The sequence below is a fragment of the Vigna umbellata genome, chromosome 1 (assembly GCF_029865625.1).
Source record: "Vigna umbellata cultivar VRB3 chromosome 1, Vumbellata_1.0, whole genome shotgun sequence".
In the NCBI taxonomy this organism is placed as follows: Eukaryota; Viridiplantae; Streptophyta; class Magnoliopsida; order Fabales; family Fabaceae; genus Vigna; species Vigna umbellata.
Window position 1 is genome coordinate 49524200 of NC_142165.1, and position 14181 is coordinate 49538380.

Consider the following 14181-nt stretch of genomic DNA (forward strand, 5'->3'; position numbering starts at 1 on the left):
TAAAATTTATTCATTTTGTAGACCATGGCTGTAGCTTCAGGAATCTTCACTGTTCTTCTGGCATGCAGGCACTCGTGAATACACAGTATTATGGTGGTTTGATATTTTATTATTGTATGAGAATAATAACAAATCACAAAAGGGCAGATTAGGCAAATCACCCTTCTTCCTTGCAAATCATCGCAGTTAAGAGAGTGATGCTACAGTACGTGAATCTCGCTGTTACCTCCGATTCATCGCTCACAATACTACGCAAGTGAACACAAAATTTTTTTAATCCATCGCTCTCTTTCTCTCCTTAACAGTGTATCACCTCAAAGTGAACACAGTCTAAATTCTATTTCTGCAACTGTACTTACTTTTTGTCTTTTAATAATCTATTATTAAATGTCGCTATAGAGAATATTATATATATATATATATATATATATATATATATATTAAAAAATTATTTCATCTGATTTTCTTACTAATATTTCATTTTTAATCGTATTAATCTTACTAAAATCGTATTAATGAATTTTAAAATAGCACTCTATTATTTTATTATAAAAAGCTTATTTATAAATTATGTTAATCGATTTCATTTCAAAAAAATTATAATTTTTTAGAAATTTTTAATTTTTTTTTCTTTTATCTAATTCTTTGAGTTAGTCTCTCATATATTTTACGATTAAATATTATCAGTGAATTTATGATAAAGAGATCTACACTTCTATCAATTAGAATCTAAAACTGAGTAAGTTAACTCTTTTCTCTATTTTTTAGTTAGTTTAACATTTTTAAATACACGTGATTTTAATATTTCATGTATGTGATTCAAAATAGCTAAAAGTGAATCTTTGTTTAGGTTTGATCATTAGATTTGTGATTTGATGTCTGTGAAAGAACTAGAGCTCTAAGAGCAACTTTGAGTCAAGGATTTTTCTATACCAAGTAAGGCAAGCTAGATTAAGTTTAAATAGTACTACTAAATGATTTGATAAACTAATTGTGACGTTGTGATTGGTATAGTGAAATTTAACTATTTGGTATAGTGAAATTTAACTATTTGATTTTATGCTTGTATATATATGTGTTGATCTAATATATTTAATTGGGTATCTAGTTGCTTGAAGTGGTATGTTATAATCTTTGAGTTAGAAATGAGCAGAGATTGGCCTCACTTAGGTATATTGGATAGAAAATTTGGTATGTTAGCTTAGAAAAAAAAATATCAAATTGAATTGCTTATGTTGTGTTGATTGCTTGTTGGCAGGAATTTCTATGTGAGATATTAAATTGATCAAAGTGATGTTTCCTGAGCTAAAATATATTCATATTGCATTCAAATGAAACATAAATAACTCAAGAAGTGTCAAATTGACCAATCGATCTCTCACATAGAAACTCAACTTTTTTGGTGCAATGTCGGACACCCCTATAGTGCCACTGGGCAGCAACCAAATAGGGCCTTACTATCTCAATTATGTTGGGCATAACTTTAGTATTACGAGGCAAAATATTGACAATAAGCTCATTATTTTGTTAGCGTTTGGTGCCACCTAGTGAACGTTGGATGTAATTGGAATGTGTTGGGCACTAAAAGGGTGTTAAGAGCCACCTTGGTTGCATTGGGCATAAATCTTCCAAGGGCACCTTGTTTGGTTGTGCTGAGTGGAATTCTAGGGGCAATAGGAAGAAATTTTTGGATTCTTAGTTTTGGTTAATCTTTTAATTTCCTTATATTACTTGTATATATGTGAATGACTTATTGGGATGTATGTTAGAAAGTGGGCTTTTAAGCCTAACTCAACCCCACAAAATTGGCTTGTAAGGTGAGGTTTTCACTCCACTTATATATTATAATTTGACCTTATCTCTAGTTGATGTGGGACTTCCAACACACCCCCTTCACACCGAGGTATAAACATCTTGAGTGTGATAGTATAAATGGGTGGTCCGATAGTGGCCCGACAACGAGTGAAAATATAAATGCCCAAGAAACAAGATATATCTTTAGGATATGCTCCAACCATGGCTCTGATACCATATTAGAAAGTGGTTTTAAGCCTAACTTTACCCCACAAAACCGGCTTGTAAGGTGAGATTTGCACCTCACTTATATATTATAAATTTGTTTTATCTCTAGTCGATGTGGAACTTCCAATATTTCTTGTTTCTTGGGCATTTCTATTTCACCCGCTGTCGGGCTGTTATCGGACCATCCAATTTCTACTATCACGCACGAGATGTCTATACTTCGGTGTGAATGGGGGTGTTGGAAGTCCCACATCAACTAGAGATAAGGCCAATTTATAATATATATATATATATATATATATATATATATATATATATATATATATATATATATATATATAAGTGAGGTGCAAACCTCACCTTAAAAGCCAGTTTTGTGGGGTTGAGTTAGGCTTAAAAACCACTTTCTAATAATGTATTTGAAAGTATATGAATGCTTGTTTTAAGAGTGTAGGAATTCATAAGGAATGAATCTTATTATGTGGTGACACCATTAGATGTATTGAATTGAGATTCTAGAAGGGAACTGATCTCCTTACTTTACTAGTATGAAACTCACATAGAGAAAAATAGTTATCTATGAGAGTTGAAAATGGTATTTACATCTAGGTACATAGGAGGCAGACCCATACATAGTCGATGAAGGGATTTACCTTATCATATTTGCGAGATGAGGAACAAGTTTCATCTTTTCTTTGAGTATAATGATAACTCATGTGTATTAGAAAGGATCGAATGATAATAGGTGCATGGTCCCTTAGTCTATGCAATACACTAAACTTTCATAAATAGTCTTATGACTTATGTCAACTTGAGTCATGAGGGTTGACCCATGAGAGCTATGTGTGTGTGACGTGTTGAGCATTTGATTTCTGATGCCTAAGTTAGGTGTGATATGGTGTGGATGTTGTGATTTATATTTCTATAGAAAGTAGTATATTCTTAATTTAATCTAGCTTACAATATGTATTCTGGTTGTGGTAATAATAGTAAATTTAACCAAAGTACATTCTCAAATAAATTTTATTATGTTTAATCTTGTATATTCTTTTACCACCTTTATCAAGTAGAAAACTAATTACTCAAAGTATATTCTTGATTAATTCTTGTTAAAGTTTTCATCTTTAATCAAAGTACATTCTCGATTATGGATGAAAACGCATTTCATCACATGAAAGTTTCTAAATTTAATCAAAGTGCATTCTTAATTAAAACTAAAATCCCTTTTAACTCATATTATACATATACATGTAGATTAACATTGTGCTAAATTTTTACTATGTAAAAATAATTATTTTTACTTGATTTGGAGACAAAAGACATCAACCATAAAAATAAGCAACCACACTAATCAAAATAACAAACAAATTTATTTCATCTAACATCAAAATTCAGTTAAGAAATGATAGCAACTGCAAAGGTTTAAAACTCCATGAAACGCAATAATAACATAAAAATAGAAGAGAATAAAAGGAGGGATGTGAAAGGATAGGGAGAGGACGAAATTAGGTCCCCAAAGGGTTACTAAGCTCCTTTTCTTTAAGTAGAAATTAGGTTGGGCCTTTTCTGTTGTTGTAATTTTCTTTTTTGATAATGTAATATCCTCCAATTATTTTCTAAATAATCTAATATATTTAAGATATATTTGATTATTGTTGAGATCTAAAACGATTTAAGAAAATCTTGTCAAAATAAAAAAGATTTGACAAATATTATTTTTGTATTTACTAATATAGTTAAATATGATAATTATTTAAAAATATTAAATAAAATATCTAAAAATATATTTTCCCTAAATTATCTTTTATCATAAAAATTTATCAATTATCAAAACCTTTTTATGTGGAAAAAGGTAGAGAAAATCGCAATGTTCAATTTTTGTTGCTCGTTCCCTCTTCTTGACTTTGCCAAATTCAGTTTGGTTTAGACAAATTTATTCACTTTTTAATGCATGTCTGGTTTTCTTCATCCGATTCTTGGCTTGACCTTTTGTGATTTTGATTTTTTGTTATTCTTGACTTTATCTTTAAGATGTCATGAAGCTTCAATCTATTTATTTTCACACCTTCATAAGCTTAAATTAGTTGCAACTATATTAAAACACCTCAAAATATCTAAATAATATTTATGCAACTAAAAATTTATTTTTAACATGTTTTTGTATCTCATGCTCAATAAACCATATTATAACTATGTTTATGAGATATAAATAGATTAATGAAGCATAAGTATGACAATATCTAAAATTTTAAATACTACGATGATGAGAATGTGTATGTACATACTTGTCCTGTCATTGTCACCACAACTATCTTCGTTTCAAATTATTAAAAGACTCTTAGTTTTATTTTAAAATTTATGCTATTATAATTCTTCATTATTATTGGGCAATAAAGAGAAAATAAAATGTGTTCCTTTAACACCTAATTCTTTATAGTGTTTTGTTTTTTTTTTGGCTTTATTTTTTGTAAAATAAATTATTTAATATATATTTATGTGAGTACGGGTACAAGTACGAGTATACTCGTTACATTATGAAGTTATTGATGAGACATAAATTTTATACCTACTAAGTAATGGGGACATGGACAAGTATGAATTTCAATTCAAGGATGAGAGTGAGTGCAATTAAATTTGTACTTATCCCACCCTCTTGGCATCCCTACTTAACATTTATTTGTTTTAGCTCAAGGTTAAACTCAAAAACCATGAGCAACAACATCCTAATGGAAATGTGTTTCACCACTAAAGAGAATACATCATTATAATCAACATCTTGTTTCTAAGTGACCGCTAGCCATCAATCTTACCTTTATTGTCTAAAAATCCATTTACAACTAACCATTTTAGAACCCACAAATCCATGATGATTACATTTTTACTCAAATTATTTAGAACATATCATCTTAACTTTCTTAGAGTGCATTTGAGACTAAAGTCATTGTTTTAACTTATACTTATCTAATTCGTATTATCTAAGCTTCAGTGATAGTAAAAATCAACTTTTAGGCCTTGGTAGATTTTAGATGAGCTTAACCAGATGAGTCTCACCACAAGGTCTAATATGTTGAATTTCATTAGATGATTTGATGAATCATACATGGGCTAAGTGACTCTAAGAGTAAATTCACACATGCTTACTGAACGTTTTGATATGTGTTTTTGTGCAACTGTAAAATAAAGTTAATTTGCATATTGTCTAGCTAGACTAGTGTAATTAGATGGTTTGATTTGCTGAATTTTGATAGACAACCTCTGAATGGACCAACATTATATTTAATTTAATTTGCTAATTTGAATTGAACTATTTTATTGAAAAAGTGTGCATCCAATCTAATAGTGGAAAGAAGCTGTTATTCTCAAATAGTGATATGTTGCTTGATTTATTTCTTTAAAGAAAATAAGCAGATATAACATTTTATGCCAACAACCAATGTAATTCTTTACAAAAAGGTGTTTATTTACACAAAGTATTTATAATAAACTCTCCACAAAGACATATGACAAACATTTTCAGATTAAGACAAGTGTAAAACATATAGATGATCTACACACTAGTATTAAGCAATCCTTCATTAGATTGTTGGATCGAGTTCTTAAAAGCATAGATGCAATTATAACTTGGCTCCCCTAGCCTCCCTTATAGGATAATTGACGCTTCTTGCAACGATCTTTCCCTTAGTGGTTGACCCACTAGTAATCAAACACTTTGACGATGACTTGATCACCTTACCTATGTCATAGGATAATTGTGCAATAGTTAAGAATCTCTCCCTAAACAATTGTTCTATTGAGAATTTAACTCGTAATCATGTTTTAATACCAATTTTTAGATCAAACACTTATCACTAGACCAAAATATATATTTTATAGTCAATGTAAAACCTTTTTTACTTAAGAGTGTAGAGCATCATAATTCTATTGTGACTTGACTCACCTAACCTCCATTACAAAATAATTCATAAAATGTACAATATAAATGAATGTACAAAATGAATTTTCATCATACAAATCCACGATACTATCTTCCCTAAATAAGAGGATTAAACAATATTTACTTTATAAGTTATCATACCATTTTTCACCACACAATCATAAAGAGTAATTAACTTTATGCTAAGACAATTTTGTTCAGATTTTGAACATACTCTTACCAAATCAATCTCAATATTAAAATTTTTATGATTAATTTGACAAGTATTAAAATGCTTATCATTAAATATTGATAATGAAATTTTATTGATTGATAATGTAAATTTTTATTTATACGTATTATTTTAAAATGTAATATTATAAACTTAATTAAATTTTATAAATTGATGTGTGAGATGAAGTATTTATATATAATTTGAATATATCTCGAATTGATATTTATGAAGTTTGCATTACACTTTTCATACATTAAGTCTACATAAAAGAGGTTTGTAAGACACAAATGTTGTAAATATATAATGCCCCTATGTGATATATTAAGTTCATAACAATCCTACGAAAGAAAACTATCAATTATCACTAGTGCAAAAACAACGTATAACGTCCCGTTGAACGTCTAATCACGGAATAGCCAACATTAAAAATGACCGGTGACATTTTTGTAAATAAATGTAATTGTAGAACGTCGAAGCCTTTTAATTCGACGTTGCCAAAGAGTCATCCTTTTAAATTCTTTTTTCTTTTTTCTTTTTTCTTTTAAAGAACAAATAATACGTGGAAGTGTAAGTGTTTCGATATTATTTATCAGAAGCCAAAAAGTAACCCTTTTTAATTCTTTTTTTTTTCTTTTAAACCACATATAATACGTCCAATTTTTTGACGTATTATTTATCAGCCAAAACCCTCTTTTAATTTGAGCAGGAGATTGAAAATTCATTCACTTTATATTAACGCGCGAGACCGTCTTCTCTTCTCAAACTTTTCTCGAACGAAGTTTGACGACTATCACATTTAATCTTTCTTTCATTTGATACAAATGCATGTTATAATTAACTACTTTATGTATAATTCTCGTTTGTTTTGACCGTTGTTTTCTTGTTCTTATCCTTCATAGGCGCATTCTGTTGGTGGAAATACTTTATTCCGACGAACCCACCTTTTGATGGTTAGTTTTCGTTTTTGTTTTCGTTTTGAAAAACTTATTTGTTGAAATTGTTTGTTGTTGTTTTTTTGTTGAACTTTTTTGTTGTTGTTATTTGGTTGAACTTGTTTATTGTTTTTGTTTGATTGAATTTGTTTATTGTTTGCTATCGTTATTTGTTGTTGATATTATACTACACGTTCATAATTCATCTGAAATGTGGTGTTTTTCTGCTTTTTCAGGTCTCATATAGTTGTAAAAAATGATTACAATTAAATAAAAATAAATAAAAAAAATTGTTTAAGGTTGAATATTAACAAAATTTGATATTAATTTCGACGATATTTTTATACTAGTGTAGTAGAGTAATATATCTTGTTTAACACTATTCTTACACAAAATAATATTTTTGTTAGAGTCTAGTTTAGTTTTTTCCACGTCTAACACGAGTGCAATTCTTAGGGAAAAGAGAAGAGCATGCTTTCTCCCTGCGTTGAGATCACATGCATTGCGTCGCTTTGCTTATAGTACGGATCTAAAGGTTAAGTTTCTTGTGTCGCCACTGACTCATGATGAAAGGAACACATGATTGTGAATGACATAGCTCCTTCGATTCATTTCATCACTGTTTATTATTCATGGATAGAACGAAGGTTGAAGATAATGTTAATCAACACGAACCCAACACTCCGAAGAAAGCCACTTTGGTCCTCTCATCTTCCGGGAACGCTCTTCTGGTTTCCAACTCCAGCAAGTCCCTTTCGTCCTCCAAGCCCGTCGCTGGCCAGAAGAGGTACGTCAGGCAGGTGACGGGGCGCCACAACGACACCGAGCTCCACCTGGCGGCACGGCGAGGCGACTCGGCGGCCGTGAGGGAGATTATAGACGTGATCGATGCCCAGATGGTAAGGACTCAGAGCAGCTGCGATTTCGATGCGGAGGTTGCGGCCATAAGGTCTGCCATTGTGAATGATGTGAATGAATTGGGAGAGACGGCGTTGTTCATTGCCGCTGATAAAGGACACCTTGATGTGGTCCGAGATATTCTGTTATATTCTTCTAACGAAGGGATTTCGTCGAAGAATGATCTAGGGTTTGATGCCTTTCACATTGCTGCTAGCCGTGGTCACTTATGTATGTAATTAACAACCTCAACCTAATCAAATATTCACCTCTATTGTTAATTTTCTATCTTCTTCCCTGCCTCTGAAAAAAGTAATATTTTTACCATGTGACCAGAAATAACTAACAGCTAGAAGAGTATGCTCTTTTAGGACAAAACATGACTGCAAATTTTAGGTTGGAATTTGTGTTTTTACCTTGAAATTTGTGTAACAAATGTTTTTAGTTGGTGCTAATCTTTGTTGATGATTAGGACTAAAAACACTGAGAAAATACAATTTTTTTCTCATTAGGTAGGCTATATCTACCAAACCTTCAATAGCTAATGAGAACTAATTCCATTTTTGCAGCTATTGTTAAGCTGCTACTAGAATATGATCCGGGGCTTATGAAGACAGTTACCCGATCAAATGCAACACCTCTTATATCTGCAGCCACTGGGGGGCATACGAGTGTTGTTGAACTTTTGCTGTCACGTGACCCTAATCAAATAGAATTATCTAGATCAAACGGAAAGAATGCACTTCATTTGTCTGCCCGCCAGGGACATGTTGATGTTGTAAATTTGTTGCTCGCGAAGGATAAACAACTTGCTAGAAGAACTGATAAGAAAGGCCAAACTGCACTGCACATGGCTGTGAAGGGTGTGAGTTGTGAAGCAGTGAAGAGCATTCTTCGAGCTGATGCAGCAATTGTCATGCTGCCAGATAAGTTTGGCAATACTGCATTGCACATAGCCACAAGGAAAAAGAGGGTAGAGGTTTGTACAATGCCTGAATAACTCGACAAGATATTGTTATTATTCTTAAAACATGTTTGAATATAACTTTATATATCAGTTGAAAATATTATTTACGTTCATGATATGTTTATTAATTATGATCTTTGATTATGTGATGGTGTAAAAATTGTTAGAATGATAATGCAGAGAGAATAAACTCCTATGATATGTCATAGTTTAACGCAGATAGTGAATGAGCTATTGCTTCTTCCAGACACGAACGTGAATGCCTTAACAAGGGACCACAAAACAGCTCTTGATATTGCTCAATCCCTTCCACCATCAGAAGAAATATTAGACATAAGAGGTTCCCTGGTTCTTAACGGGGCACTCAATGCGAACAATCTGAACCAGCCAAGGGATGAGCCCATCAGGAACACCGTGACGCAAATTAGAAATGACGTTCGCTCACAGCTCAAACAAACTCGCAAAACCAACATGAACGTTAACGGAATCGCCATGGAGCTACGGAAGTTGCAAAGAGCAGGTATCAACAATGCCACCAACACAGTAACGGTGGTTGCAGTTCTCTTTGCGGCGCTTGCATTTGCTGCCATTTTCAGTGTTCCCGGTGGAGATTTTGATACTGGGGCGGCAGTGATGGAAGGCACAATACCTTTTGAAGTCTTCTTTTTGTGCAATTCCGTTGCGCTTTTCACGTCACTGGCTGTTGTGGTAGTTCAGATCACCCTTGTGAGAGGGAGAACAAAGTCTGAGATGAGGGTCGTGAAGGTGATCAATAAGATGATGTGGCTAGCATCTATATGCACCACTGTTGCATTCATATCAGCGTCTTATATAGTACTTGGTAGGCATCACAAGTGGGCTGCAATACTTGTCACTGTTGTTGGGGGAGTTACAATGGTTGGTGTTCTTGGTGCTATGACGTACTATGTGCTCAAGAGTAAACGTTATCAAATAGGCAGGAAGAAGAACACATTCATGAGTAGATCAAACTCCGGCTCAGAAACTGAAGTAGAAGCAGCACAAATTTATGCCATTTGAAGAGAAGGTTCATGTTCTTCTGTATATGCTTTACTCTCTTAATTCTTAACTTAGTCCTTTTTAAGAATTTCAAAGCAGTTCTTCTGGAGAATTCTAATAGGGCTAGATTAGAAAAAAGATTGTAGATCAGAAAATAAACATGTAATGCTTTTTGTTGGCAAATCTATTCCATTCCATTATCTTACCGTCTTCAATAAGGTTCTAATATATTCACCACTACTTTCTCTTGTTTTTATTAAATAGTTATTAAACATGAATATTATAATGAAAAGCAATAATAATTTGAAAGATAATGTCAACAAATAAATATAAACTTTCAGATTGATTAAATAGCTAAATATTATTTTAAAAAATAACATTATTTCAAAATTTTGTTGGCTGAAATGAAGGTTCAATCTCTTCATTTTGAAACAAAATTACCATTTTCTATCCATTTCTTTAATTCTTTTTATATATAAAGTACACTTTTCAATACTATGAATTGATTTTGAAAACCTCAAATAAAACAAGTACATATTAGAATAATTATATTTCTTATCCAATTTATCTGCCTTTTAATCTTTGACAAATTTTCACAAGGACACTCATTGTTTTCATCCATAACAATTGACTGTCCCAAACGAACTATCTATGTTATTGATCATTCTCGTGTCATGAAAATGAAAAGATTAATAAATATACATTTCCTTGCTATAAAATATAAAGGATTTTATTTTACATAAAGGCTAAAGAAAATAAGAATGTGTTTGATTTGTGTGACTCTCATATGAACTTATTTTCATATCAATATATTTGAAAAATGAATGTTACAAAAAATTTGTTGGTAACAAAAATTATGAACGAACTTACTTACGATATGGAAAATATTAATATTTAAAGTGCATCCGTGATATGGAATAGTAACTATATTTATATATCCTGAAAACTTACTAAGGTCTTAAACATTTTAATATTTTTTCAAATAAAAAAAAATCTTAACGTTATACATCCTATAACATTATAAAAATATGGAAAACAAACAATCATCAAAAGAGAGACAAATATTAAAGTTAGTAATTCATTCACCTAAATTATTGAAATATAAAGCGTCATTCAATGAAAATGCAAAATAGAATATCAAAAAGTAAATTACAAAAAAAATGTTAATCATCATGAAAATACTGTATTTTATTTTCATATTGAATATTAATAAGTATATGCTGCTTTCTCCTGATAACGTGTTGTGTTATAAATTAACTACTCAAACATGAGAAATCAAAAGAGATTTAAAGTGTAAGTACACTTCTTTTTTTTTTTAGAGGAAATGTTTATAAGTTTATCCTAGAAAAATTGGTGGCAAAAAACGTGTAATTTTTTTTTTAAAAAGAAAACCACTAGCTTTTTGTGTTTGTTTTGCAATATAATATTTTTGTTGTTTTCTTAGAAATATGCTTTCCTTTTTCAGAAAGCAAATTCTGAATTTGGTGGCTTCAAAATGACCCAGCCTCTCAAGTTCAATATTCCATCATTTCATCTTCAATGGACTCATCGTTTCAAGGCCCAAACAACCAAAACGACCAAAACGACGACGTTTTCCTCGACGCTCTACCGCACTGCCCCTTCAACCATTGCCCCGCTACCGCTGATACTTCGCCGGAATCTTCCGCTGAGGCTTCCATTCTTTCCGACCTCAACCCACTCTCCCCAACTCCGGCGACCACAGTCCGCCGTCGTTCGACCCGACGTCATTCTCCGGCTAGGGAGCCCAAGAAGACCTGTTCCGACGACAGTTCGTCCACCGTTCCCGGAGAAAACCTTCGGAGCGATCGAAACCTCGAAACTCCGAAAGAAAACGAGGATTCCCCCGAGAGATGCGATTCGAATCAAAAGAAACTTCGTTCCTCTCCATCTCCAAGCGTTGCCAGCGAAGAGGGGAATGAGGAATCGACGTTAACCACCGCCGAGAATGACGACAGAACCACCGATTTCGCGGACTCGGCCGTGGTATTCGGTAATTCCCCTATTAACTTGCTCGATTATATAACTGGGTTGGTTATTAGAGCAATTGTGTTTCAAATCAATGCTTTTTTTGTGTTAGTTAAATGCCCAGTGTGGCTTACGGTACACGCTTTCATGTTTTTTATGGACCCTTTTGGAGCAATTAGAAAGGGGAAAGGATTGTTGGTGGATATTTTGGGTAGAGTGTTGTGTGGTGTTTGTGGGTGCATTGGTTCTTCAGCTCAGGACTGGTTAAAAGAGCACAAGTCTTTGTGGAATGTTGCATTTAGGTGTGGATGGGGATTGTTGTGGTCGGTCTATGTTTGTTGCATTTTGTTTGCTCTTTTCGTTTGTTCTCTAGTGGTGAGTGGGTTTTTCGTGAAGAGTTTGGTTGAGAAGCCTTTTCAGATGAGTCAGGGTTTTAACTTTGATTACACCAAGCAGAGTCCTTTTGCTTTGGTGCCTGTGATGTCTTGTGATAATGTTAGGAGCGGGCATGATTCTGGAACGAACGTTGCTGTTGTAAGTCGGATGGGTAGAAGGGTTATACCTGCTAATCAGAAGGTGCAGGTCGCTGTTTCATTAGTGGTGCCAGAGTCAGAATACAACACAAACCTTGGCATCTTTCAGGTACTTATCACTTATCTGATTCATTTTAATTAATCCAGAGAATTACATGAACTTCTTGCATGATGTTTTACTTGTTCTAGTATAAACGTGTAGTGTTAGTATGGGGATCTTTGATGGTTGTGGTTATAGTGTTTATACTTTTGAAGATAGTTCTGTAGCATTTGAGTGGCAATTGGGTGCTTGCTTTAATTCTAGATTATTGATTTATTTATTTTTGGCTTTATACGAGTATATGGATTGGAGTTTGGACAGAATAAATTATTCCAACCGGGTGCTAGTGCTTTATGAATTAGTTTCTTTGAACAAGTTCAATAGCTTGTACTGTGGCTGTGTAGATCGGTGCTGCTCTTGGTCATCAAAAGATTTTTCAGCCATTCAACTTGCTTGGTAGGAGTTGAACTGGCTTAGAGAGTCCAATCCCTGGTGCCCTCATTGTTAAATTTTAATGGGTGACAACAGGGTAGAGAATTATCAGCACAATCCTCTTCTGCGATATATGCCAAGTGTGGTATTCACGTGAATGTCATGTACTTGTGTTAGAGATGACGACACTTCACTGCCCTTTACATAAAAGCTAATACTTATAACTCAAGTGATTCTTTTTGTCTTTCTACGTACTATATTTCCTATCATTGTGGTGTTTATGCTGTAAAATAGCAGTTACTTGCATTAATTAGGCAAAGAAGGAATCAGTTTTCTTTGATTGCGTGATCATGATTTCTTTAATAATTTCGTTTTGTTTAACATTGCCATTCCTTTTTCTTGTATTGTTCTGGTTAAAAATCTGAACTGTGATGGTGATTGATGATAATTGCAGTTCATTCATACTTCATAGGTTCCAGTTGCTTACGAATTCTTCTTTGAATTGTCTATTTTGTAGATCAAGGTAGACTTCTTGTCCTTTGATGGCAAAACAATTTGGACTGCGACCCAACCTTGCATGTTAAAATTCATAAGCGAGCCTATCCGGCTAATGATGACATTCCTCAAGATTGTACCACTTGTCACTGGTTTTATATCAGAAACCCAGACACTGAATGTCAAGCTGAGAGGTTTCGTTGAAGGAAATGTACCTACTTCATGCTTAAAAGTAACACTAGAGCACCGAGCAGAATATCCACCTGGTGCTGGCATTCCTCAAATATATGATTCATCAGTTATTATTGAATCAGAACTTCCCTTAATCAAGAGAATCTTATGGCGTTGGAAGATGGGCATATTTGTATGGATCGCAATGATGGCTTTCATGATGGAGTTACTATTTGTTTTAGTGTGTTGCTTGCCTATAATTATTCCAAGAACCAGGCAAGGTAGTGGTTCTGCTCCTGTTACTGGTAATTAAAGTAATCTTCAGGCATCAAGTTGTGGAAACTAGTTTCTTCCAAAGGCATCGTGACCACAACAGAAGATTTTTCTTTTTCTCCAATAATATTACCTAGCTTTTCATGACATGTATATCTTGTTTAGTGAGGCATCCTAACTTCAATTCTTTTGTCCTAACCTGTACATGTTTACTTGTAATGTTACTTTGCCATATCTTTGTCCATATGAATTTTACCCATTGTCATTA

At 33.1% G+C, this 14181-nt stretch overlaps 2 protein-coding genes across 2 annotated transcripts; both read left to right on the top strand.

Moving 5' to 3' along the window:
- The first annotated feature begins 7693 nt into the window (after positions 1-7693).
- Positions 7694-10004, top strand: LOC148205613 (ankyrin repeat-containing protein ITN1-like). Its single transcript, XM_088111481.1, has 3 exons — positions 7694-8230; positions 8569-8978; positions 9186-10004. Exons 1-3 carry the CDS (start codon positions 7735-7737, stop codon positions 10002-10004), a joined length of 1725 nt encoding a protein of 574 aa, XP_087967607.1. The 5' UTR covers positions 7694-7734.
- Positions 10005-11467: 1463 nt separating this feature from the next.
- Positions 11468-14181, top strand: LOC124827590 (seipin-2-like). Its single transcript, XM_047300710.2, has 2 exons — positions 11468-12611; positions 13492-14181. Exons 1-2 carry the CDS (start codon positions 11523-11525, stop codon positions 13951-13953), a joined length of 1551 nt encoding a protein of 516 aa, XP_047156666.2. The 5' UTR covers positions 11468-11522; the 3' UTR covers positions 13954-14181.

Coding starts and splice junctions, on each gene's coding strand:
- LOC124827590 (XM_047300710.2), top strand. CDS start 11,523: ATGGACTCATCGTTTCAAGGCCCAAACAACCAAAACGACCAAAACGAC. Junction 12,612..13,491: donor CAAACCTTGGCATCTTTCAG/GTACTTATCACT, acceptor TCTATTTTGTAG/ATCAAGGTAGACTTCTTGTC.
- LOC148205613 (XM_088111481.1), top strand. CDS start 7,735: ATGGATAGAACGAAGGTTGAAGATAATGTTAATCAACACGAACCCAAC. Junction 8,231..8,568: donor TGCTAGCCGTGGTCACTTAT/GTATGTAATTAA, acceptor CCATTTTTGCAG/CTATTGTTAAGCTGCTACTA. Junction 8,979..9,185: donor CAAGGAAAAAGAGGGTAGAG/GTTTGTACAATG, acceptor AGTTTAACGCAG/ATAGTGAATGAGCTATTGCT.